General features: G+C 48.3%; 1 protein-coding gene across 2 annotated transcripts in view; it reads left to right on the top strand.

Annotated features, from left to right (window-relative positions):
- Nucleotides 1-654: 654 nt before the first annotated feature.
- The window catches only part of CA12 (carbonic anhydrase 12), a 46,744-nt gene continuing 22,604 nt past the window's right edge, over nt 655-24,794 (top strand). For both annotated transcript variants that reach the window (XM_044980819.1, XM_044980818.1), the window contains exons 1-4: nt 655-805; nt 7,372-7,392; nt 15,145-15,324; nt 17,032-17,174. In XM_044980819.1, the coding sequence (XP_044836754.1) occupies nt 715-805; nt 7,372-7,392; nt 15,145-15,324; nt 17,032-17,174 (435 nt within the window). In that variant the 5' untranslated portion in view covers nt 655-714. The remainder of the gene's footprint in view (nt 806-7,371; nt 7,393-15,144; nt 15,325-17,031; nt 17,175-24,794) is intronic.

Below are 24,794 nucleotides of genomic sequence, written 5' to 3'. Positions count from 1 at the left end.
TCAGTGGACTTGCCCTCTGACCTCTGCTTCCCCCCTACTACTCCCCTCATTCATAGATATACTGGATGAAGCCTTCTGGCTGTATCCTGATGACCCTCAATCTGTCCCATCTCATCTCTGCTGTCAGTTCCCAGTGGCTTCAATGGGAAAATCCCCTTCTCACAGCCTGGACAGTTTGTGACAGGAATTTCCCAAATTCTCCCTGAATTATTAGGAGTCTGACCCACAGTTCTTTCCCTCAGTTCAGCCTTTGGGATCTATTATACCTGGCTGGACCCACATCCCCGCAACCAAATCATGGAACTGGGCAGGCTAGAACTGGCAAAGGAAAGGATAAAAACCCCATGAAGCAATGTCCATTTCTTAGGCATTTACATCTCTTCTGAAAGCTTCTGAAGCTCCAGGTCTCAATTCTCAAGCTAAGTGCCAAGGTCTAACACTTCTGCAGCACAGCCGAGTAGGGGTTATCAAGGAAATGGTCAGTTTCATGAAGATGAAGTGACCTGGAAGGCAGGTCTCTGATGACATCATTTGTTTTGGGCTGAGTCTGGGGAGGAGCTCTGTAAAAACCAGACCAAAAGAGAGAGAGAGGTAATAGCTCATTAGCAGCACTCTGTGTGCATGTTACTGTTAGCCAGCTATCTGCCAGGGAGTTTCTTCAGGGAGTGAAGAAAAGCCTGTGAACTGTTGGGAGATTCTAAATCTTTCCTTGAGATGTCAGCCAAGAGCTTCAGCATAGTCACAGCTGCTGCAATGCTTATTCTCTTCCAAAAGACACAGCTCTCAGTGCAAGCACCGTTAAATGGTAAAGCCTTTCAGCTTTTTATTTTATTGGCATTCCTAATCTGGCAGGTCTAATGTGGGCAGTAAAATGGAGAGATTATTGGTCTCCCTCATATGTTCATTCATGTTGTTCTAGCAGATTACTTGGACTAAGTGTTAGGAAATGTCTCAGGGCAGGTACGTTCCTGGGGAAGAGCCTGTGAGTTTGTGTTCTGGACTCATTCCACACTCAGTACTGCTCAGTCTGTGATCTCTCTGCTCCTCAGGGAGTGAGGCAGAAAAGGGAGCCTCCCTGAGTTAGTGGGAACACTGTATACTCATCCCTTTAGTTTTAAGGAGGAAAAAGGTGGCTCAAGTCACTGTGAAATGCCACCTTTCTTACATACTGGACTTGATTTTTTTTGTTTTTAAAAAGATGGTGGTCAGCCCTCCCCTCTTGGCTTTTGGCTGGAGTTAATGCTCATCCATTAAGAAAAAATTCAGTGCCGTTATATAGGAAATAAGGGAGAACTGCAGCATGGATCTGGGGGAGAGAGGACTGCTCAGACCTGTGTGTTCATGGAGTCTTGAGTCTTTGAGATTTAGAGTGACTTTGAGCACTCAGCCTCATACAGTGCCATGCCAGTACAAACTACTGGATTACGGCTGTTTGCTAGCAAGGGTTACACTAGGGCTGGAATCAAAACTTTTTGGGTCAACATGTTATTTCAGGCATTTTTTCCTGAGGAGTTTCATCTTCTCCAGCAGAATCTCCCACCTTTGGGCCAGTGGTTTTCAAACTGTGCAGTTCAGAGTCCTATTGGTGGTTCACAGAATAAAGTATTTAAGAACAAAGTAGTGGGAGGCTTGGAAGTTGTGGCATGTCTGGGAGAGGAGCGCTCTTATGAACTCTGAAAAATTATATGTTCCGCTATAGGTAATAATTGGAGATATACCAATCTCCTAGAACTGGAAGGGACCTTGAAAGGTCATTGAGTCCAGCCCCCTGCCTTCACTAGCAGGACCAATTCTTGCCTGAGATCCTTAAGTAGCCCCCTCAAAGATTGAACTCACAACCCTGGGTTTAGCAGGCCAATGCTCAAACCACTGAGCTATCCCTCCCCCCCTATAACAGAAGTGGGAATTGAGATATGTGCCCGTCCTTCCGACTTTGCCAAGCCATAGGGGTAACAGATGGGGAGATCATCACTCCCCCCACACACATAAGTAAGGCATAGCTATCACTCCTCACTTTTCCAACTCAGAGGTGCATTTTGAAAGATTATCACTTCCCATATATATATGTGATGGGACAGTGTCACTATATTCCTCCTCCCCCATGCCCAGAAACATAACTGAGTCACTCATCGCTCAGACTTCCCCACACAAATGGGGGAGATTCCGCACAAGAAACTGTCTCTCCCAGAGGGAAAGCCAAAGATTACCTGCTGCTGTTTCTCCTCAACCTTTGCCAGTTGCTGCTATGCTAAGCTCTATCCCAATCCTGGATGGCATTTTCTAGATACAATGGCATTTATTTTACTGAGAAAAATAGGGATGACAGTGGCCTTGTCTACATGCGCAAATTTATGATCCAGATCCATTGCAGCTCTACAGATGGTAGCAACACTGAAAACTGCACTATAGACAGAGCCTAGGAGATTTTGCCATCTTGTCATCCATGCCTATTCTGATCAGAGTTAGATGGCACTGTTTCTACTGTTGCTACCACCAGGGAAACTACAACAGTAGTGAATCACAGGTCGTTAGAGTGGGCGGAGAATGGACATTCCATTTTGCAAGGATTTTGAGATTTTGAAATTTTGTTTTCATTCTGATTTGGAATGAAATCTGAACATTTCAAAGCTCTCCACACAAAAAATTCAGAAAAAAATTTCAATTTCAGTCAATCAAAATGTTTCATTTTTGACTTTTTAAGGGAGGGATAGCTCAGTGGTTTGAGCATTGGCCTGCTAAACCCAGGGTTGTGAGTTTAATCCTTGAGGGAGCCATTTAGGGAACTGGGGTTTAAAAAAAAAAAAAGTCTGGGAATTTGCCCTGCTTTGAGCAGGGGGTTGGACTAGATGATCTCCTGAGATTCTCCTTCCAACTCTGAGATTCTATTGTGCTACAGACCACCAGGATCGGATATGGATAGAGACCTTTTTAATGAAGTAAACACTAATGGGGATTGTGTGATCATGGGAGACTTTAACTTCCCAGATATAGACTGGAAGACAAGTGCTAGTAATAATAATAGGGCTCAGGTTTTTCTGGATGTGATAGCTGATGGATTTCTTCACCAAGTAGTTGAAGAACAAACAAGAGGGGATGCCATTTTAGATTTGGTTTTGGTGAGTAGTCAGGACCTCATAGAAGAAATGGTTGTTGGGGACAACCTTGGTTCGAGTGATCATGAGCTAATTCAGTTCAAACTAGATGGAAGGATAAACAAAAACAGATCTGGGACTAGGGTTTTTTATTTCAAAAGGGCTAACTAAAGAATTAAGGAAATTAGTTAGGGAAGTGGATTGGACTGAAGAACTTGTGGATCTAAAGGTGGAGGAGGCCTGGAATTACTTCAAGTCAAAATTGCAGAAACTATCAGAAGCCTGCATCCCAAGAAAGGGGGAAAAAATCATAGGGAGGAGTTGTAAACCAAGCTGGATGAGCAAGCATTTCAGAGAGGTGATTAAGAAAAAGCAGAAAGCCTACAAGGAGTGGAAGATGGGAAGGATTAGCAAGGAAAGCTACCTTATTGAGGTCAGATCATGTAGGGATAAAGTGAGAAAGGCTAAAAGCCATGTAGAGTTGGACCTTGCAAAGGGAATTAAAACCAATAGTAAAAGCTTCTATAGCCATATAAATAAGAAGAAAACAAAGAAAGAAGAAGTGGGACCGCTAAACACTGAGAATGGAATGGAGGTTAAGGATAATCTAGGCATGGCCCAATATCTAAACAAATACTTTGCCTCAGTCTTTAATGAGGCTAATGAGGAACTTAGGGATAATGGTAGGATGACAAATGGGAATGAGGCTATGGAGGTAGATATTACCACATCTGAGGTAGAAGCCAAACTCGAACAGCTTAATGGGACAAAATCGGAGGGCCCAGATAATCTTCATCCAAAAATATTAAAGGAACTGGCACATGAAATTGTAAGCCCATTAGCAAGAATTTTTAATGAATCAGTAAACTCAGGGGTTGTACTGTACAACTGGAGAATTGCTAACATAGTTCCTATTTTTAAGAAAGGGAAAAAAAGTGATCCGAGTAACTATAGGCCTGTTAGTTTGACATCTGTAGTATGTAAGGTCTTGGAAAAAATTTTGAAGGAGAAAGTAGTTAAGGACATTGAGGTCAATGGTAATTGGGACAAAATACAACATGGTTTTACAAAAGGTAGATCGTGCCAAACCAACCTGATCTCCTTCTTTGAGAAGGTAACAGATTTTTTAGACAAAGGAAACGCAGTGGATCTAATTTACCTCAATTTCAGTAAGGCATTTGATATGGTTCCACATGGGGAATTATTAGTTAAATTGGAAAAGATGGGGATCAATATGAAAATTGAAAGGTGGATAAGGAACTGGTTAAAGGGGAGACTACAACGGGTCGTACTGAAAGGTGAACTGTCAGGCTGGAAGGAGGTTACTAGTGGAGTTCCTCAGGGATCAGTTTGGGGACCAATCTTATTTAATCTTTTTATTACTAACCTTGGCACAAAAAGTGGGAATATGCTAATAAAGTTTGCGGATGACACTAAGCTAGGAGGTATTGCTAACACAGAGAAGGACCAGGATATCCTACAGGAAGATCTGGATGGCCTTGTAAACTGGAGTAATAGTAATAGGATGAAATTTGTGATTTGTGGTTTGTGATGGGATGTTAGATGGGATGGGTTACTACAGAGAATTCTTTCCTGGGTGCTGGCTGGTGAGTCTTGCCCACATGCTCAGGGTTTAACTGATCGCCATATTTGGGGTCGGGAAGGAATTTTCCTCCAGGGCAGATTGGCAGAGGCCCTGAAGGTTTTTCGCCTTCCTCTGCAGCATGGGGCACGGGTCACTTGAGGGAGGATTCTCTGCAGCTTGAGGTCTTCAAACCACAATTTGAGGACTTCAATAACTCAGACATAGGTTAGGGGTTTGTTATTGAAGTGGATGGGTGAGATTCTGTGGCCTGCATTGTGCAGGAGGTCAGACTAGATGATCATAATGGTCCCTTCTGACCTTAAAGTCTATGTGTCTATGAGTCTAAAATAGAAAAAAAATTCAAAGAAAAGTTTTTTAAAAATCAAAACTTTTCATTCCAGAATGGAATTTCATGACATTATTGGAACTCACCCTACTTCCCTTTTTGTTCCAAAGCAAAATTTCATACAGCATTTAAATTTTGACATTTAGATTTTGACAGAACAGCATTTTATGAGGAAAAACGGTCCCACAGAAGATTTTTCAGCCAGCTCCATAGAGGTCGATTTTCCCACTGTAGATGCAGCCATAGAGGGAAATTGGACAGTTAACACCTGGTATTTCTGTGTATTAAACACTGCAGCTGTGACTACACTGACAGTTTAATTAGGGAAAAATCCCCCAACCCCAGGCTAGCTCTGCCAGTGGGCGTGCTAGTGTAAAGTAGCTGCAGGAGTTAAGCCAATCAGACCCTGTGGGATTTCTAACGCCTGTTTAGCAGTTTTACTAGTCATATCAGACTTGTATCTGGCTAGTATGTGGCCCCTCATAGGGTATGTGTTATTTTTAACAGATAGGGGAGGAGAGAACAAGGTGCCTGAAATAAGTCGGAAAAAGTGCATTAATTCTGCTACCTCAGCAGCTACTTGCAGTGTGGAAGTTTGCATCTCCTTTGAAAATTTCAGCACAAGGGAACCAGGGCCCCATAACTACCACTGAAACAGAATTTGAGGGCTAACTTTACCTTGCTTTGAAAATTCCATCCCTAATCAGAACACAAGAGCTAAGTACCTCTACTTTGCAGAGCCTTACCAGTTCATCTTAATCATTTAAGCTGTGTACATGTGCAGGGCTATGCAGGTAACTGCACTTCAGGACACTGGAAAGTCAGACAAGAATCACTTATTATGCACATGCACACTAGTTGTCAGACTCTCATAACTTAGGTTCCTTTTCCAAATAAAAACCCAGATCTAAATACCCCAAAGTTTGGGCTAGGTCAGATTTGCATCAGCTTGGAACCAATTCTACTTCAGGTATGTCAGTCCTTCATGAGGACAAGTACCTCTAACTCCATAGAAAAGCTTCAAGTTTTAAAAATATGAATAGATCCCCATACCAAAAAAAAAAAAAGAAGCATTTGAACAGTTCCTTAGTGTGAAACACTTCCACCCCACACTAGAATGACTAAATGGAATTTTACTCTAACCAGTCACCTCCTCTTTGAGAAGAAGCAAGAGCAATTTCATTTACAATAAATGTGATAGTTTGCTTTGGGTGTGCCTATCAGATCTTAATACCAACAGTACAGTGCTGCAAGTAATATCAAAGCTATATTTGGTATGATCTGTAGCTGTGGAAATTGACAAACCATGGACCACATTCAAGATTTTAATCAATCCTGGCTAGTTATTTATGCTCTCTAGTTTTACTTGTCTTTGTTTGTGTATTCTGATACTTAGATTGACAGGCTAACAAAAGTAAAAAACTATTTAAAATATTGCTGTGCTTCTTACAGAGACAATACTTCTTGACCTTCCAGTGACTTGCAAAGATATTGGCCCAAATTCAATCCCTAATGCAAAAAATTAATTTGTCCCACTGACTATTTTAACAAATAAGCAAACAATAGCCACCAGGTCATGGTCTCACACCTCACAGGAAGAGGCATTACACTATCTCCTAACAAACCACAGCCATTTCCTACAGGCATCACATGGTGAATACCCAGAATGATTCTGCAGAAAGGACTTCCTTTTATCTCTCACTTTGGCAGCTGACAATCAACATTTTGCTTGCTGCAGGTGTGCTTCAACCATCTGAACTATGCATGTGACCTTAAATGACAACCACATGCCTGCCCATTTATGCTTCACATTATACTAGCCAGAGTGAAGAGCTGATTTCTGTCTGTTGTCTCTTGCCATTCCAAAAAAATTGGCTTTAGAGAGGTAATTAATAAAAATCAATCAATCCAGCCAAGCCCCTATTTAGCACTTTTCATCTGTAGCTCTCAAAGTGCTTTACAATGGAGGGCAGCATCATTAGCCCCACTTTAAAGTTAGGGAAACTGAGGCACAGAAAGGGGACAGTGACTTGCCCAAGGTCCCCCATCAGGCCAGTGGCAGAGCTGGGAATAGACCATCAAAAGGTCTATCCACTAAAAAACATTGCCTTTGCCAAGGACTCAAATAACTACCAGATTCTCTAGCTCTGTGGGCAGGAGCATAGGGATCATTGTGACTGACAGTACATGGGTTCACTCTTCAATAATCTGTGAAAACTGGCCTGCTTCTACTGGACAGCTGAAATCAGAAGACAGTTAAGTACTGTAAAATTCACCGACTGACACTATATAGAATAAGCTCAATTTCATATATTCACAGTTGTATTTGTTTTTGTTTTTTTAAACAGGATCTAAGTGGTCTTACATTGGTAAGTAGTTATTTTAATTCATACGCTGAAATTTAATTCTGTATTTTGTACTTTTAAGGAAAACAGGCCAAATTCAACCTGGCAACACCACACTGGAATCAGTGTAGTTATACCAGGGTTGAACTGGGCCCATTGTCTAGCAACCTCCTACTCAGATGTCAGGGTTCGGCATCGGGAAGGATTATTTAGCAATATTCACAAGTGCCAGCTAGAGGAATCTGTGTTAACCTGCAAAATGACAAGAACTGCACATGTTCCCTGAAGGTGCTGTCTCCATACCGTTTACAAGTCTCCCTGTAGGGCTGTGGACAATACCTCTTATTCTCCAGTCCAATCCCTAACACGTATTGGAGGAGAATTTCCAAGCTAAAGATATTTTTAAAATGTTATTAATCTAATGACTTTTTATTTTAGGGTAAAGAAGGCATTGTAAAACCAATTTTAAAGACTGGGATAAGCATAGATTAGAATAGAAACTTTAATTCGTGATGAAATTTCATTTGAATGCAACTGCAGTAAAACCTGGTTAGAACTCTGCTTACTGGGTTGTATGGAAAACAACACTGTATCTACGTGACCCACAACAAAACAGTAAAGCATGTCTTCTGGGTGCTGGAAGTCATCTCCCTCCATCTCCATATTGCCTTTCACTAGGTCAGACACTAAAATGAAGTCAGCAGCAAGAGAAAGGAAAACAGTGGCATTATACCCACTCTCGTGGTGATGGAGATGAGCATGCAGTTATAGGGGCAAGGGGAAAAAACATGAGATCCATGAGCAATGCTAAAGCTAGGGCTGCTATTAGTGACCAAAATCACTGTTTGTTAAATGAACACTGGATGGGACTGAATGCTGCCGTTGCTACACCACTAGTGCCCAGGGCTGTATCACCGGATACCATTGCATTTGACAAAGCGTCACTTTCCAGAACAAACTGTGAACCTGACAGAACTAGGTACTTGTCTTGGATACAAATGGAACCTGCTGGATTTTATACAGTATCTGTAAAGGCAAAACTGTTCTACTAACTGCACTGTTCTCATATAAAAGTATAGCTCAGCTGTGTTCTGTACAGCAATCTTGTGGACATCATTAAGAATCGTATACGGTGTGAGAGCAGAACATGCCTATTTGTGTAGGAACCAGTGCGGCTGAATGGATCACACACTGAACTGGGACTTGGACCTGTGTTCCACTCCCAGCTCTGCCTATGGTCTGCTCTGTGACCTTTGGCAAGTTACTGCACCTCAGAGAGTTCCCCATCTGTAAAGTGGCCATAATGATTGTGGTGACTGGTCCCTGCAGGTGATGTTAGGGGAAGCTAGTGTTCTCACCCATGTGCAGGGGAGCAGAAGGACAGAGAGAGACTCCTGGTACCTTCCGTCCTCTTTTGGCCCTGCACAGAGGTCTGGCACAGTCTAGCTAAGGGAACAGACGTGCTGAGAAACCATGTGTCTTTGGCCTTGTCTACACTGCCACTTACAGCACTGAAACTTTCTTCGCTCAGGGGACTGAGTGATGAGAGGTTCAGCGCTGTAAAATGGCAGTGTAGACAGTGCTCCCTGCAGGGGCCCCCACGAGAATATAGTATTCTATAGTATTGCAACTTTTTTTTATGGAAGGGGCCCCCGAAATTGCTTTGCCTCAGACCCCCTGAATCCTCTGGGCAGCCCTGTATAGACTCTTACATTTGAACACAATAGGAGACAATGCTGAGCACAGCTTGTGCTGGTCCTCCATGACTGCAAAGCCCTGGACAGTATGTCATCTAATTTGAGGGCTCTCCATTTTCAAACATAAGATTTTTTTTTGTTTTTTTGCTGTAGACAAGAGCTAAATCAGTTTAAGTTTATGCAACATACATGTTGAGAGGATCTGGAAGAAAGGGTAAGTTCCAATACAGGCTCCCTAGATTTACCTCTGAATTTGCCCCTTGTTCTGAACATAGGACTCCTATTTCCATAACAATCCATTCTCACTCTGTTGCTACCTATTCTTCATATCCATTGCACTAGAAGGAAGAGCACTAAAACAGCAGTGCTGTTCTGCAATGTCTGGCATTTAAATACTATGTAAACCTGTCACTCATTCTCTGAGTCCATCCCTGATGTCCCTTAGGCAACAGCGAGCCGGACTGAACCCTAGTATATGCAGGCACAGCTTCCAGTGACTTCCGCCATATATGCCAGGGTTCAATCTGGCCCACCAAAGGCAAACTCTGTTTCACAATCTGTTACAGCCAAGTTATTTAAAAAGTGCCTTAGAGCGCCATTGCTTATCTGCTAAGAAAACCATAATTTCATAACTGCCAACAAAGTGAGACAAGAGTCCAGCTCTTTCAAGTGAGTTCTGGTGCAATAAAACAAGGAAGGCTACATGACAATATGCAGGGTTCCTGCAATGCCTGGAAAAACTGGTTATGGACAAGGAAACAAGTTGATGAGTTACCTGAAGCTGATGTGGGGAAATGGACAAGAATCTCTGTAGTTTAATCCCCATTGGCTGTCATTCTCTTTGCTTACCAGAAATGTGCACATCCACCCTGATGTCATTGATGTGCCTAAAAATCTCAGTAATTGGCATATTTTACAAGAAGGACCTCCAATCTCAACTGCTGAGCAGTTACTAATCCCCAGTCACCCAATCCCTCCAAAAAAGTAGGTCTGAAAATGTGTATTTCACTTCATGATGTGGTTTCCAATGGCTGAAGTCAGATTTCTGTTTTACTAATCTTTAAAGATGAGCCATTTAGCAATCACGTGACTGCCATAATTTTTTTGGTACAAGATATTAATGTCTTCCTGGAAACCCAATACCTTTGCAAGGTGCAGTCAGAGTTTGGGCCAGGCTTCTTGGGTTAAGACTGGGGCAACCCTTCTTCCCCTGTCCCAGCTCCACACAGAAATCTAGCCCCTGATTCAAGGAAGCAGACATCCCTTTTTATCCTGCCTGCTGGGCCCTAACTGTCTGCCACCTGGTCCTAGCCCATCTAGTTGCTGGAGGTAGGGTGACCAGATCACCCAGGTCAAATATTGGGACGGGGGAGGGGGGGGCAGGGGCAGAGGGGGGGAAAAAGGCGGCAGAGCAAAAAATAAATAAATCCCCCACCCCCGATTCCTCCTCCCTCCACAAGCGCTGGAGGGAGGCCCAGGAGACTCAGGGGAGCGCGGGGCCAGGGTGAGTGTGAGTCCGGCCTGGCCCCGAGCAGGCAGGACTCGGGCGCGGTACCTGTAGGGAGAGTAGGGAGTGGCCTGCGGGGCCAGGCGGCGGCGGCTGTTCTCCCCACCTGGGCAGCGGGACTTGAGAGCAGCCGCTGCTGCAGCTCCCACATCCGCGGGGGGAGGAAGCGGCCGCTGGCCAAGCTTGGCAGCTGCGGCTCTTGTGCCCACGAACCCCCCGAACCCGGGCCTGCTGCGGGGACCCAGCGCGCACACAGCGCGCGCCCAGCCCCTGGCCAGTTGCGTCTGGGCTGGCTGCCCAGCTGGTGCAATCCCGCGGGCGGCCCTGGAGTGAGGGCAGCAGGCCCCAGCCCCCCCATCCCGCTCAGGTCCCACAGGGGAACGAACGGGGCTGGGCTGCCGATGCCTCCGACGCAGGATTGCACCAGCTGGGCAGCCAGCTCAGACGCGACTGGCCAGTGGCTGGGCGCAGCGTGTGCGCTGCTGGGTCCCCGCAGCAGGCCCAGGCCCGGGCTCGGGGGGTTCGGGCCCGGGCGCCACATGCTTGGCCGTTTCCTCCCCCCGCGGCAGTGTGAGCTGCAGCAGCAGTTGCTCCCACGTCCCGCTGCCCAGGTGGGGAGAACAGCCACCGCCTGGCCCCGCAGGCCACCCCCTAATCTCCCTCCAGATACCGCGCCCGAGTCCTGCCTGCTTGGGGTCAGGCCGGACTCACACTCACCCCGGCCCCGCGTTCCCCTGCGTCTCCTGGGCATGGCGTGCTTGGCAAGAGGCGGGGATTTGGGGAGGGATCCAATTGGAGAAGAAGGGGGCGGAGTCAGGGCGGGGAAGGGCGCGAGCCCTTCCAGGCTCCGGAGCCTTTGCTTGTTTGCCCAGTGTCCCAACCTAACATTGGTCGGGACATGGGACAAACAAGCAAATATCGGGACAGTCCCGATAAAATCGGGACGTCTGGTCACCCTAGCTGGAGGACTGATTTTCATTGGTTCCACCTGCAACTGATCCTTGGTGGCTTCTCTAGGCAGCTCATGAAGGACTAAACTTGGTGCTCTTTTTCCTCAAAAGGACACCTCCTTCAGGCAGGGTGCACCAAGGTGGTAGGGCCTCTAGCAGAAGCCAACAAATGCCTGGTACACCCTGTCAGTCATTAAACTACGGCTGCGGAGGTGCTGGAAAACAGGTATGAAGTTTTGTAGTGTAGAGGCCAGGGAGAACCCTGGAAGTTTTGTTTGAATAATGACTACAGGATCAGGCCCATGCCATCTGAAATGCATGAATAAGATAGAAAGGGCTGAATTCTACTCTGTTAGGCTAAAAGAACTTGTATTGAAGTGAAAGGGATGGCACTTGAGGATAGAATTGGTGTAGGTGCTTTAGTTGATGTCCTACGTTTGCGGGAGAGAGACAAACTAAACAGATTTTGTAGTATATTTGCCACTGTCAAATCTAACAAAAGTTGAAATACAGGTTTCACTTCTTGCACTAAAGCTTAATAAAGACTTGCACATCAAGTCTCAACCTCAAGAAGCCAATTATTCTCATTTCCTGATGAGCTGGGTTATATCCTCAAAGTGTGTGTATTCCCATAACCCAGTGCCAAAACTAATAGTACATAGTTCAGATTTCTGTTCTATGTTCTGATGAATGGGTCAGTGTTTTGCTAAAACACATGCAAAACGGATAGCATTCACCTTTCAACAGTTTCAGTGCACCATTTATTAGATCTCAAACCCACTAAAGAGAATTTACATGCTGTTTAAGATATGCCATGAAAATCTGGGAGATAAAGAATCAAAGTGATTTGCAGTCAAATGGAAGCTAAGAAGAAGCTACTCCAGCACTAAGTGAGATCCAATTTAGATTATATTTGTGGAAGACAAGCTCCCAGATCATTGAACCTTAACAACATCAGCATCTATCAATAATTTTCATATTCATTAGTTTTCCTTTTTAAAATATTTGAACTAGTTTTGACATCAATGTTCTGATCTAGGTTAGATTCTGGCACCCACAGTTCAAGAAGGATATTGGTAAGTTGGTGAGGGATCAGAGAAGAGCCACAAGAATGATTAAAGGATTGGAAATCACGTTTTATAGTGACAGTCAAGCAGCTCACTCTGTTTAGCTTAACAAAGAGAGGTGACTTATTCACAGTCTGCAAGTACCAATATGGGAACAGAAATTTGGTAATAGAGGGCCAGGGCCGGTGCAAGGATGTTTCGCGCCCTAGGCGAAACTTCCACCTTGCGCCCGCCCCCGCCCTGAGGCGCCCCCTTCGCCCCCCCGTGGCAGCTCCCCCCCCTCCGCCCTGAGGCGCCCCCCTGCGGCAGCTCCCACCCCCCTCTCCGCCCTGAGGCACCCCCCCGCGCCCCAGCTCACCCCTGCTCCACCTCCACCCCAAGCACACCATCGCCGCTTCACTTCTCCCGCCTCCCAGGCTTGCGGCGCCTAAGCTGATTGGCGCCACAAGTCTGGGAGGTGGGAGAAGTGAAGCAGCCACGGTGTGCTCAGGGAGGAGGCGGGGCAGGCATGAGCTGGGGCGGGGAGTTCCCCTGCATGCCGCCCCCCCCGTACTTGCTGCAGGCGGCCCTCCCTGCACTCCCCTGCCCCAGCTCCCTCCGCCTAAATGCCGGCGGTGACCGGGGTGGCCGAAGATCCGGCCACCGCGGTCGCTGCTGAAGAAAATGGCGCCCCCCAAATCCTAGCGGCCTAGGCGACCGCCTAGGTCACCTAATAGGTTGCACTGGCCGTGTAGAGGGCTCTTCAATTTAGCAGATAAAGGTACAACAAGATTCAGTGGGTGAACACTAAAGTGGAGAAAATGAAAACATAACATGTCTTGTAAAAAATATACTCTGTCGGGGCTAGGGTGACCAGATAGCAAATATGAAAAATCGGGATGGGGGTGCGGGGTAATAGGAGCCTATATAAGAAAAAGACCCAAAAATTGGGATTGTCGCTATAAAATCGGGACATCTGGTCACCCTAGTTGGGGCCCAAACTTGCCAACATGTATGTAAGTGATTTTATTCACCGAAGCAGCACCATTAACTACCAAGTCAAAATTTTTAGCACTTCTTTTTAAAGTGTCAGTGCAATTTCCTGGCTACAACACAGAATGATAAGACAAGACAACTAAAATCCATGCATATCATCATATCAGCTTTCCATAAGAGCTTCAGACATTTTGGAGAACTCTAGTAAAATATTCCAGGTCCTTGGACCCACTGCCTGAACACCTGCCTTGATCAAGAGTCTGTGTGAGTGTTTCTGCTGTGCTTTCCCTTTTAGCTACAAGATTTTCCCAGTCTTTTTGTTCTGTGATTACTTCACATATCTCTTCCTAGTGAGCCAAGGAAAAGAGTGTAGCTTCAGACACCCTTGGAGCTTCAAAAGCAACCCCATTTTGATGACTCTCAGGAAGGACATACCCACCAAATCAAGTTGACTCTCACACTCCATGTGTCTATCTCTTGTTGCCATTTTAGTTGCCTAACAATAGATATTCAGTCTAGAATATAACAATGGCATGGAGTACAAAATATGAATTCTAATGCAATGGCTCAACAAGGAAACTACTTTTATAGCATTTAGAGAAGAGGTGTTGTAAAAATGAAATGTTTTTAATCAAACAGTAGAGCATGTTTGAAAGAGATCATCAAAATTATTATGACAGATTATGTCTGAGACAAATCAAGTAGTTTGAGGCTATTCAACCCAAGCATAGGGCCTCTTCTGGACAGCACCTGTGTGGATCCCCAAGAGTATAAGAGGTGCCCCTCTGCCACCACACATCCAAGCAGCAGCTGGCCAGATTCCACACCAGAAGTGTAGTTCTTGGCTCTCTCCTTCTGCCCATTGGTGCCTAGGTGTCTGAAATGAGCCAGGGAGGGGCCATGGCTGACCTTCCCCATAGTAGCCACTGGATGAGTACACTGCACCCTCTGCTATGGGAGGTGCAGTTCCTGGGAGCCCAGATTTCTTTCTGCAGATGCCAGCTGGTGGCATGGCACCTTTAGTTCTCACATTGCCTATGATACATCCTATCCCTCAGAAAAGGGGCTGTTTTTATAGATAGTTTATATCTATGGAAGTGAATTATTTACATATATACGTCAAGTTCTCTGAAGGCTTTTCCTGTTTGAGGGTGGAGATGACTAGATGCGAGTTCATGTATGTAGTGACTAATAAAATCATAGATTCATGTATATTTACCATTAGTATTAAATTAATTTGAGTCTTAATATATAAGCATTTTTGCACCACAATTTCTTAGTAATGATGGGTCAAACTCAAACTACTCTGTCAAGGAAGTTACATGAACAGTTTTGACTGCAGAAATTTGGCCCACTCCTTCCAGTAATAGACTGAATGTGTGAAATTGAGAAACAGTTTATCTCACCATTTTAAATAGAGAAAAGGACAGTTAGATTCTGTTCTGGGTTTTGGGTGAATATTCAGGGAAACAGGGGAATTCTTATATTATCCAAACCAGTTGTTACTAGCATGTAGGAAAAGTACCAATGAAGACGACAACAAAGATTGATAAACCTGTCTCTTCTGTTAACATTCCCAGGTCCTGATGGGGAGAAAACTTGGCACAAGAAGTATCCATTTTGTGGAGGAGTATTCCAGTCTCCAATAGATTTTCACAATGATATTCTCCAATATGATACCACTCTCTTACCTTTAGAGCTTGTAGGCTACAATGTGTCCTCCACTGACCACTTTATGTTGACCAATAATGGTCATTCAGGTAAGGAAACCAGATGTGCAGTAAGAGAATTTGAAAGAAAGAGTTACTGGACTTATATTTCATTTCTTATATTATTGGCAGTGATCGACCAAGCCCTTGCAATAGAATACAAACATCTTAGATAACTATCTAAATAAACTTGTAATTATAAAACACACATCAGTGTACCATAAATATAGCTGTTGCCCTTTAGATTAACTTACGCTTGTGAAAAATTTTTCTTATTAATTTGGTTAAAATACTCAGAAATAGGAACAGAATTTGCAGCTTTGTTTAGAAAGAAGTGAAAAGTCAGTAAATCTGGATGAAGTCACCTTTAATAGATATTGTAATCAACTGGAAAGATAAAAAGTGGTTCACTGAATTTAAGACAAAAATCAAGCAAACCTGGGAGTTTCAGCAAATGCCTCTACCACTTGAATGAAGATAGAGAACTTCCTTAAGTGTGAGACAGAAAGACATATATAACCATTAGGATCAGCTTACACACATGCCTGGCACCCTCCACTGTAGCGTTAAGGCAAGATACCCTACCAACAACAACAGGGATGAGAACAGAGATGAAGCAATCTCTTAAAACTCCAGAATATTTCAATGCCACAAAGTAGAATACTTATAAGCCAGTTCCCCACAATTTTTTCTAGAAACAACTTAAAGACTTACAAACGAGAACAGCAGCAAGGCTCTCCTGCAGCACATCCTTCCCCAGTAATGCCAAAGCGTCAAAAAAACCTGCATTATAAAATACCTCAGACTTCACCCCTTCCCAGCATGCTTTGTTAAAAGGAGCTTGACAGGCAAACCTCTCTATTCTCACTGTTTCTGTGGGATAAACATGCTCTGTACCATACCTGTAAATAGCCAGGTCCCCCAAGGAACTGTACTGGGACCAGTTCTGTTCAACATATTCATAAATGACCTGGAAAAAGGGGTAAACAGTGAGATGGCAAAGTTTGCAGACAATACAAAATTACTCAGGATAGTTAAATACAAAGCAGACTGTGAACAATTACAAAGGGATCTCACAAAATTGAGTGACTGGGCAACAAAATGGCAGATGAAATTCATTGTTGTTAAATGCAAAGTAATACACATTGCAAAACATAATCCCAACTATACATACAAAATGATGGGGTCTAAATTTGCAATTATCACTTAAGAAAGAGATCTTGGAGTCATCGGGGATAGTTTTCTGAAAACAACTGCTTACACAACTCTCCCATTCAATTCCCATTCCATGTATTAAATTCTACAAGAATATAGGGGGGAACTGTTCTAGACCAGGGATCGGCAACCTTTGGCAGGCTGAGGGATGTGCTGGCCACTGCTTCCCGCCGCCCCCATTGGCCTGGAGTGGTGAACTGTGGTCAGTGGGAGCCACGATTGGCTGAACCTGCGGACGCGGCAGGTAAACAAACTGGCCCGGCCCGCCAGGGTGCTTACCCTGGCAGGCTGTGTGCCAAAGGTTTCCGATCCCTGTTCTTCACTCCCTTAAATTGCTTAGAAAGTTCAAAAGACTGCTATAAATGATAATCTTCCAGATACTATAACATATGGCATGTGCTGGATTCTGGGTTAAGAGCCTGAATGGTTTATTCTGCTATTCTAATTCTCTGTATCCAATAAAGTCAGACACACTAGTTCTGTGCACCAAGTGCATCAACACAGCAATATAATCTTCTCCCATATTTTTTGGTCTACTTGCAGTAAGAATGAGTCTGTTTCCTACCATGCACATCAGAAACCTCCCTTTCCAATACACTGCAACTCAGCTTCACCTTCACTGGGGAAACAGGAACAAGCCAGAAGGCTCAGAGCACACAGTCAGTGGGAGGCATTTTGCAGCAGAGGTAAGATGGTCTCAAGTCAGAGAAACCTGGAAGGGAAAATTAGACAGTTCCTACTATTTCAAAGCTAAAATTTGTATAGGCAGTGGTTGATGTATTCACCATTTGTGTATAGGAACATTCTGCCACAGAAAGCACACAGGCACTAATTTAAGCATTTATGCTCTTAATATTTAATATATCTTATATCAAGATGCTACAAGATGCTCTGGATTGAGGCTGGACTCAGTAAGTGGTATGGCTTTGTTGTTATAGCATGACACTGGGAATCGAAAGCTTTGGGTTCTACTCTCAGTGCTGACACTGGCTTGCTCTGTAACTTCAAGCAAGTTATGTATTCTCTTGGCACCTCAATAGCTCCACACTGGGTATAGTGATTAGCTGCAACAAAGGTGTGTTGTGAGGCTTAATCTCGCTGTTTTGACATGCTTTGTGATAGCTTTTATATAGATGTATCCATCAGACTAAGAATGATTTGGTAGGTCTTTTCCGCTTCTACCTTTCCTGATTCTGTCATACTGATTTAGGAATAGATACTGAAAAGCAGCACCGACTGCTAAATCACTGAGAAAGCATTGAATCAAAATGTTTGGCCTTTCAAAATTGATCCAAGTGTTTTGCTTAGAGGTTCGCATACATGTAAACTTAAAATACTGTATACTTAAGTATACATGCATATACTCTAAATTCTGCTGCTTAACACCTATCTATCTAACTGGAGACTAGAGATGATGCAGACCACTGTTTAAGTAACAATGTGTAATTATGCTCTTTGTTGCATGACAAGCTCAAATAGTCTCTGTGCAGTTCTGCTTGGGTTCAGTGTAGCAGATGTGGAGGTGCTATGTAATCATTACATGAATAATGTCTGGGTGCTGGTCGGCAACATAAGGTTCTATATAGTTAGATTGGTTTAATAGAATTTCCTGTATGAATGTATTAGTCTATCTTAATAGGGGGCTGTTGGAAAAACAGCAGGGAAGCAACGCAATGGATCTAGATAGGCCATACTCCAAAAATATTTGTGGGGCAATTTCAGGAAAATGGCCTACTTCCAGGCTCCAATCCGAAGTTGCACTGTTGTTTTGCCAGTTCTGGACACTAACAGATCAAAGAGCTACAAAACAGTTTAAAACTGACACAGTCTCTGAGAAGAGACTGAGCAGCTTGTAAAGGAGTCATTCCCTGAAGCAGTGGGGAGAAATGATTGGTGAGTTATGGGAAGAAACCATCACATAGACTATAGCGGTCTTTGGGTGCCTGGAGGATGCTTAGACCTACCAGCATCCTGACTGCTCAGATGGGCAGGCACCTAGTAAACTAGATGTGCGCATAATCTGTTATTGTTTTAAGATTTTTTCCCCCTGCAATGGTTTTGTTCTAAATAAATAATGCTCGGCTTTAAGAAGGCTGTCTGATTACTGGATACCACCGTCAGTGTTCTTGGCATTAACAGACCTGCAGCTATGAACTATAAAACAGGCCTGCTGAGGTAATCGCAGTTAGCACCTGGGAATGGCAGTCCAAGGCCTGATCTGAGACTGGGAGAATTGCATGAACCCACCCCAAGAGTGGTGATGGCTTGAGGTCTGAGAGAGGGTGCATTTGCACAGACCAGGAGGGGTCTGTAACAGTGACAATCAGTTCTAAATGCATACAGCACAATTCATGGAAATCTATTTTAGTAATCAACACTGGATTTAGCAATGAATAATTATATGCTTAATTTATAATCCCAGAGTAATTACAAGTCTATCTGAAATTGAAGTAGGATTAAAGGTACAATTCTAGGCTAAGGACAATACCCATACCCTTTGCTGAAGCTATTGGAAAGACCATTTCTTTCTCACAGGCATACTCCAAAAGTGAAGACCTCCTCTTCTTCAGTGGCTGTGGAAAGGGGTTCCGTGCAGTTCAAATATTTTTCAGAATAAATTTGTCTGTTACCTTAAATCCCTGCTCTACCAACACCAAGTCATTGCAAGGGTGAAGTTGGAGAAATCCAGTCAAACATAATTCATTAATGAAAGCTCATTCAGTTGGACATATATATGTTAGCTGGTTATGGAGACTTGTTTCTAAAAGGAATTTAACCTTCCAATTTCCGAGATACAACTATACCTCAGTATCTTTACTTGCATTCCTAAATTTAAATTCAGGAGTGCTTGATTGTTTGGTACCTTTGCCTACTCTATTCAATATAGATTTTTATACCATGCTCATTACTGTAATAGATGATCACTTTACAGCAGTGCATTAAGCAATGTGACTAACCTCTCATGTGTGATTTGTTCTCTCATCCTCTCCCCATGGGGAGATTTGTATGTACAATGCTGTGCTTTGTTTCGGGAGTTTTTTTGTTGTTGTCAGGGTGGGGAGTTAATGCCTATCTCATGCCACTTCATTCAAATACTAATTCATAAGCCTTCTACCAGGAAATGTTCTGGTTTGTAATAAATAGCTTTGGGACAGGCACAGAACAATGCTGTTTGGCCCTAGGGTGGCCAGGAGGAGATATGAAGCCAGAATCCTCTCACACTAACACCAGTATGACTCAAGATTAACTCCATTGACTTCAATAGAATTCCTCTGGATTTATATTGCTGCAAAAGAAAAGAAAATCTAGCTCATAGCCAACTACAAGTTAGGTGCACAGTTTAATAACTGCCTATTTCCTACATGTAGTAACCTAGGGTGTAGCCAGTCTTGTTTTGGCTTAATTCACACACTTTAACATGAAATAACTGCACATCTGGTGACTTGCTCAGCTATCCAAGATTATATCAGAGAACCAAACCACAGTATTATCCAATTAACACACTAAATGCTCATGTTAAGCAAGTTAAGGTACATAGCAAAACCCAGGGGAAAGCTTAGTAAGTCAGGCTTCCATCAGAGAATTCCCAATGCTCATCTGATGGTTTAGTGGAAAATTTGCAGATTGTGAAAGAGAAATCTATCAAGCAAGACCAAACCAAGCATCAGCTTCCAGAACATGATTGTAGGGAGCCAGGGTGGCCCCCTACCGAGCAGGGCCCGGACGCGCCGCGGCCCCCGCCGACTGGGGCGGGGCCCCGGCACGTCCGCTCTGCTCCCAGCCGCAGAGCGGGCCAGGACGCGCCGCGGCCCCCGCCGACTGGGGCGGGGCCCCGGCACGTCCGCTCCGCTCCCCGCCGCAGAGCAGGCCAGGACGCGCCGCGGCCCCGCCGACTGGGGCGGGGCCCCGGCACGTCCGCTCCGCTCCTAGTAGCAGAGCGGGCCGGGACGCGCGGCACGTTCCCCAGGAGGGGGCGGAGCCAGGGAAGTTTCACCCCGTCCCCAGCTGTGGGAGGGGCGGAGCAGAGCGTACAAAGGGCAGGGCCCTTTGCTCCAGGGGGGGGGCGCCTTGGGTGGAGGTAGAGGCTGACGCCGGACTGCTTCCACCCGCTTCAGCTGCTGACCCCGGGGAAATGGAGGACCCCGAACCCATCGACGAGCCGGAGCTACCTGCCGCCATCTACCCGACCGAGTCGGAGGTTTGTGCATCCGGACCTTTGCCAGCGGCCCCCTGCTAAAAGGGGCCCGCTAGAGACTTTTCCCGGCGTTCCCCTGCCTGGGGCGCGCCGTGGGCCACTGCCCGCGGTCCCCTGCCACAAGGGGTCCGCCAGAGACTTTTGCCGGCGTTCCCCTGCTTGGGGCACGCCGTGGACCACTGCCTGCGACCCCCTGCCACAAGGGGTCCGCCAGAGACTTTTGCCAGCGTTCCCCTGCCTGGGGCACGCCGTGGGCCATTGCCAGCGGCCCCCTGCTAAAAGGGGCCCGCCAGAGACTTTTTGCCGGCGTTCCCCTGCCTGGGGCGCGCCGTGGGCCATTTCCAGCGGCCCCCCTGCTAAAAGGGGCCGCTAGAGACTTTTACCGGCGCTCCCCTGCCCGGGGCGCGCCGTGGACCATTGCCTGCGGCCCCCCGCCCTAAGGAGTCCGCCAGAGACTTTTGCCGGCGTTCCCCCGCCTGGGGCGCGCCGTGGGCCATTGCCAGCGGCCCCCTGCTAACAGGGGCCCGCCAGAGACCTTTGCCGGCGTTCCCCTGCCTGGGGCGCGCCGTCGGCCATTGCCAGCGGCCCCCCCCTGCGAAAAGGGGCCGCTAGAGACTTTTGCCGGCGCTCCCCTGCCTGGGGCGCGCCGTGGACCACTGCCCGCAGTCCCCCGCCAAAAGGGGGCCCGCCAGAGACTTCTCCCGGCCCTTCCCGACCTGAGGGCGCTCTGTGGACAATTGCTGGCCGGCCCGTGCTAGAAGGGCGTGGGCCGGGCTCCTCGCCCCGCCCCCTCCGCCAGCGGAGGTAGCAACGGCGGCCCAGCTTACAGTGGCACCTGACCAGGGACCTCGACCCATCCCTGCTGGAAGGGATCCGAACCAGGGTGCAGTGATTGCCCTGGGCCGGACATGGAGGTAGAGGCCCTGATCAAACTCCTGGCCGAGAGCCAGCAGCAGCAGCAGCAGCAGCTCGTGCAGCAGCTGGGAGCCCACCAGCAGCAGCTGCTCCAGACCTTGGGGGTCCAGCATCGAGACCAGCAGGCCCAATGCCTTCAGCAGCTCGCCACCCTATGGCCGAGCCCCGGCGCCGCCGCACCCGGGGGGGCTGCGTCCCCCGCACCACCCGCCCCACCGATCCGTCTGGCCAAGATGGGGCCCGACGACGATCCCGAGGCATATCTCGTCACCCTTCGAACGGGTGGCGACGGTAGCCGGGTGGGCCCCGGATCACTGGGCGACCCTCCTGGCCCCCTATCTGACGGGCCGGCGCAGAAGGCGTACCGGGGACTCCCGGACGACGAGGCTCGGGTGTATGCGCGAGTGAAGGCCGCGATCCTCGACGCTCTCGATATTACCCCCGAGACCTTTCGGCGGCGGTTCCGGGGAAAGCGATATCCTCCCGGCGCCCGGCCCCGAGCCGTCGCCCAGGAACTACAGGACGCGGCCAGCAGGTGGCTCCAGCCGGAGCATAGAACCGCCAAGGAAGTAATAGAACAGGTCGTTATCGAACAGTTCACCCACATCCTCCCGACCCCCTGGCGGGCATGGGTGCTGCGGCACCGACCCCAAACCCTGCGGGCGGCCGTAACCCTCATGGAGGACTTCCTAGAAGCGGAGGCCCCTCTAGGGCCGGCAGCCCGCGGCCACCCGGCCGGGCCAGGCGCCCAGAGGCCAGATCGAGCCCCCAGCTCCAAGCCGGGAACCCCGCCCCGGGCTCGGCGCCCAGAAGGCGGGGGAACCTCTTTCTCCCGACCCCCTGATCCGCCACCACGTACCGGCTCCGGACGCTGGAGCCAACCCCCAGGACCGGGCCAGCCCCGCGGGGCCCCGAGCGCCCCCACCCGGGCCGCGCGCTCAGAGCTAGGCCCCTGCTTCCGCTGTGGCGAGAGCGGTCACCTGCAACGCGACTGCACTGCCATGGAGTGTGACTTCGGTCACGTGGATACAGGGGAACGACGAGCTCGCCCGCCCTCAGCGGCCAAATTGACGGCCCCCATGGAGGTCGCCGGGAACCCCGTGGTGGGTCTGATCGACTCCGGTTGCGGACAGACTCTTGTTCGACGGGCACTCCTTCCGGAGGGCCAGAAAACCACGGGGGAAGTTCGGATTCAATGTATCCATGGGGATGTGAGGCCGTATCCCACCGCTCAGCTCCCGCTGATGATAGGCGGAGCAACCCAGCTGCTCAGCGTGGCCGTGGCCCCGTCCCTGGCCTATCCGGTCATTTTAGGCCGAGACTGGCCCGAGTTTGTCAACGTGCTCCGGTCCGTCGGCCCGGCCGAGGCATTCGAGGGCGCGTCCTCTGAGCCTGATACCAGCCCTCGTATCCAGGCCGACCTGGACGACGCCTCTCCCCCACCCCCTGGTCTGGACGAACGGGGGATCACGGACACCGCAGACGGCACCTCGGACTTTAGTCGGGATCAGCGGGAGGACCCTACCCTCAGGTTCGCATACGAACAACTAGCCCGAGTCGAGGGGGAGGTCGTGGACCCCCGCCGAAATCACCCACTGGCCTAGGTTCGAGCTCCGCCACGACCGCCTCTACCGTCTTGAGCGAGACCCCCGAACCGAGGAGGTTCGGACCCAACTCGTGGTTCCCCGCATCCACCGGCGGGCCGTCTTGAAGCTAGCCCACGACATCCCCGCCGCGGGCCACTTGGGGCCGGAGAAGACCGCAGCCAGGGTCCTCGCCAGGTTTTTTCTGGCCCGGTATTCACCGTGAGGTGAAGGACTACTGTAACTCCTGCCCGGACTGCCAACACGCTGCCCCCCGCGGGGGTCCGGAAGGCCCCCCTAGTCCCCCTTGCCAGTCGTAGGTGGTGCCATTTGAGCGGGTGGCAATGGACCTCGTCGGGCCCTTCCCCAAAAGCCAGGCGGGGTATCAGTACATTCTGGTGGTGATGGATTATGCCACCCGCTTCCCCGGAGGCCGTGCCCTTACGCAGTATCACCGGCGCGCACTATTGCCGCCGAGCTCCTGAAAATCTTTGCCCGGGTAGGCCTCCCCGCGCGAGGTTCTCACCGACCAGGGGACCAGCTTCACATCTAAGCTGTTCCGGCAAGTATGTGCCCTCCTGGGGATCCAGAAGTTGCAAACCTCCGTATACCACCCCCAGACCGATGGACTCGTCGAGCGGTTCAACCGCACCCTGAAGGGATGCTTCGACGCTTCCCCACCCCGGACCTCCACCAGTGGGAACCAACTACTTCCTCCCGTTGTTACTGGCAATCCGGGAAGTCCCGCGAGCCTCTACGAAATTCTCGCCCTTCGAGCTCCTCTATGGACGACGACCCCGCGGCGTGTTGGACCTCCTGAGGGAAACGTGGGAACACACCCCGTCTGCGGCGCAAGGGCTCCTGCAGTACGTCCTAAAGCTACAGGGGCGTCTCGCCCAGGTAGGGGAGATCGCTAGAGAAAACCTGAGCACCGCCCAGAGAGCTCAGGAGAGGCAATATAATCGGGGCGCGCAAGCACGGACGTTTACACCGGGGGACCGGGTCCTCCTCTTACTCCCCTCGGAGGAGTCAAAGCTTTTCGCCCGCTGGCAGGGCCCCTACGAGGTGCTTCGACGAGTGGCCCCGGTTACTTATGAAATTCGACAGCCCGGTCACCGGAAAGAAAAACAGGTCTACCACATAAACTTGTTAAAACCGTGGAGGGAATCAGAAGGGCTACTGATTGCCCCATACCCCCCCGAGCCAGACCTGGGCCCGGAGCCCCCTGAGATCTCTGAAACCAGCCGGCCCCAGCTCGCCGAGACCCTCACCCCCGAGCAGCAGCACCAAGCCAGCCGCTTGATAGACGCCTTCCCCACGACCTTCACCTCAAGACCCGGAAGGACTACCCTGGCCCAACATGTGATCCGAACCGACCCCGGGGTGGTAGTCCGGGGGACGACGCGGCCCTTGCCTCGGCGAATGCAGGGGGCCGTGGAGGACGAAGTCCGAGCAATGTTGAGCTCGGGGTTATTGAGCGCTCCCAGAGCGAGTGGCGAGCCCCTGTCGTCCTTGTCCCCAAGCCCGACGGGAGCCGCCGGTTTCTGTATCGACTTTCGGAAGGTCAACGCCATTTCCCAAGTTTGACGCGTATCCCATGCCTCGCGTCGACG

This window comes from Mauremys mutica, chromosome 11 (assembly GCF_020497125.1).
Source record: "Mauremys mutica isolate MM-2020 ecotype Southern chromosome 11, ASM2049712v1, whole genome shotgun sequence".
NCBI lineage: Eukaryota > Metazoa > Chordata > Testudines > Geoemydidae > Mauremys > Mauremys mutica.
This window is presented reverse-complemented; position numbering and strand designations above follow the sequence as displayed.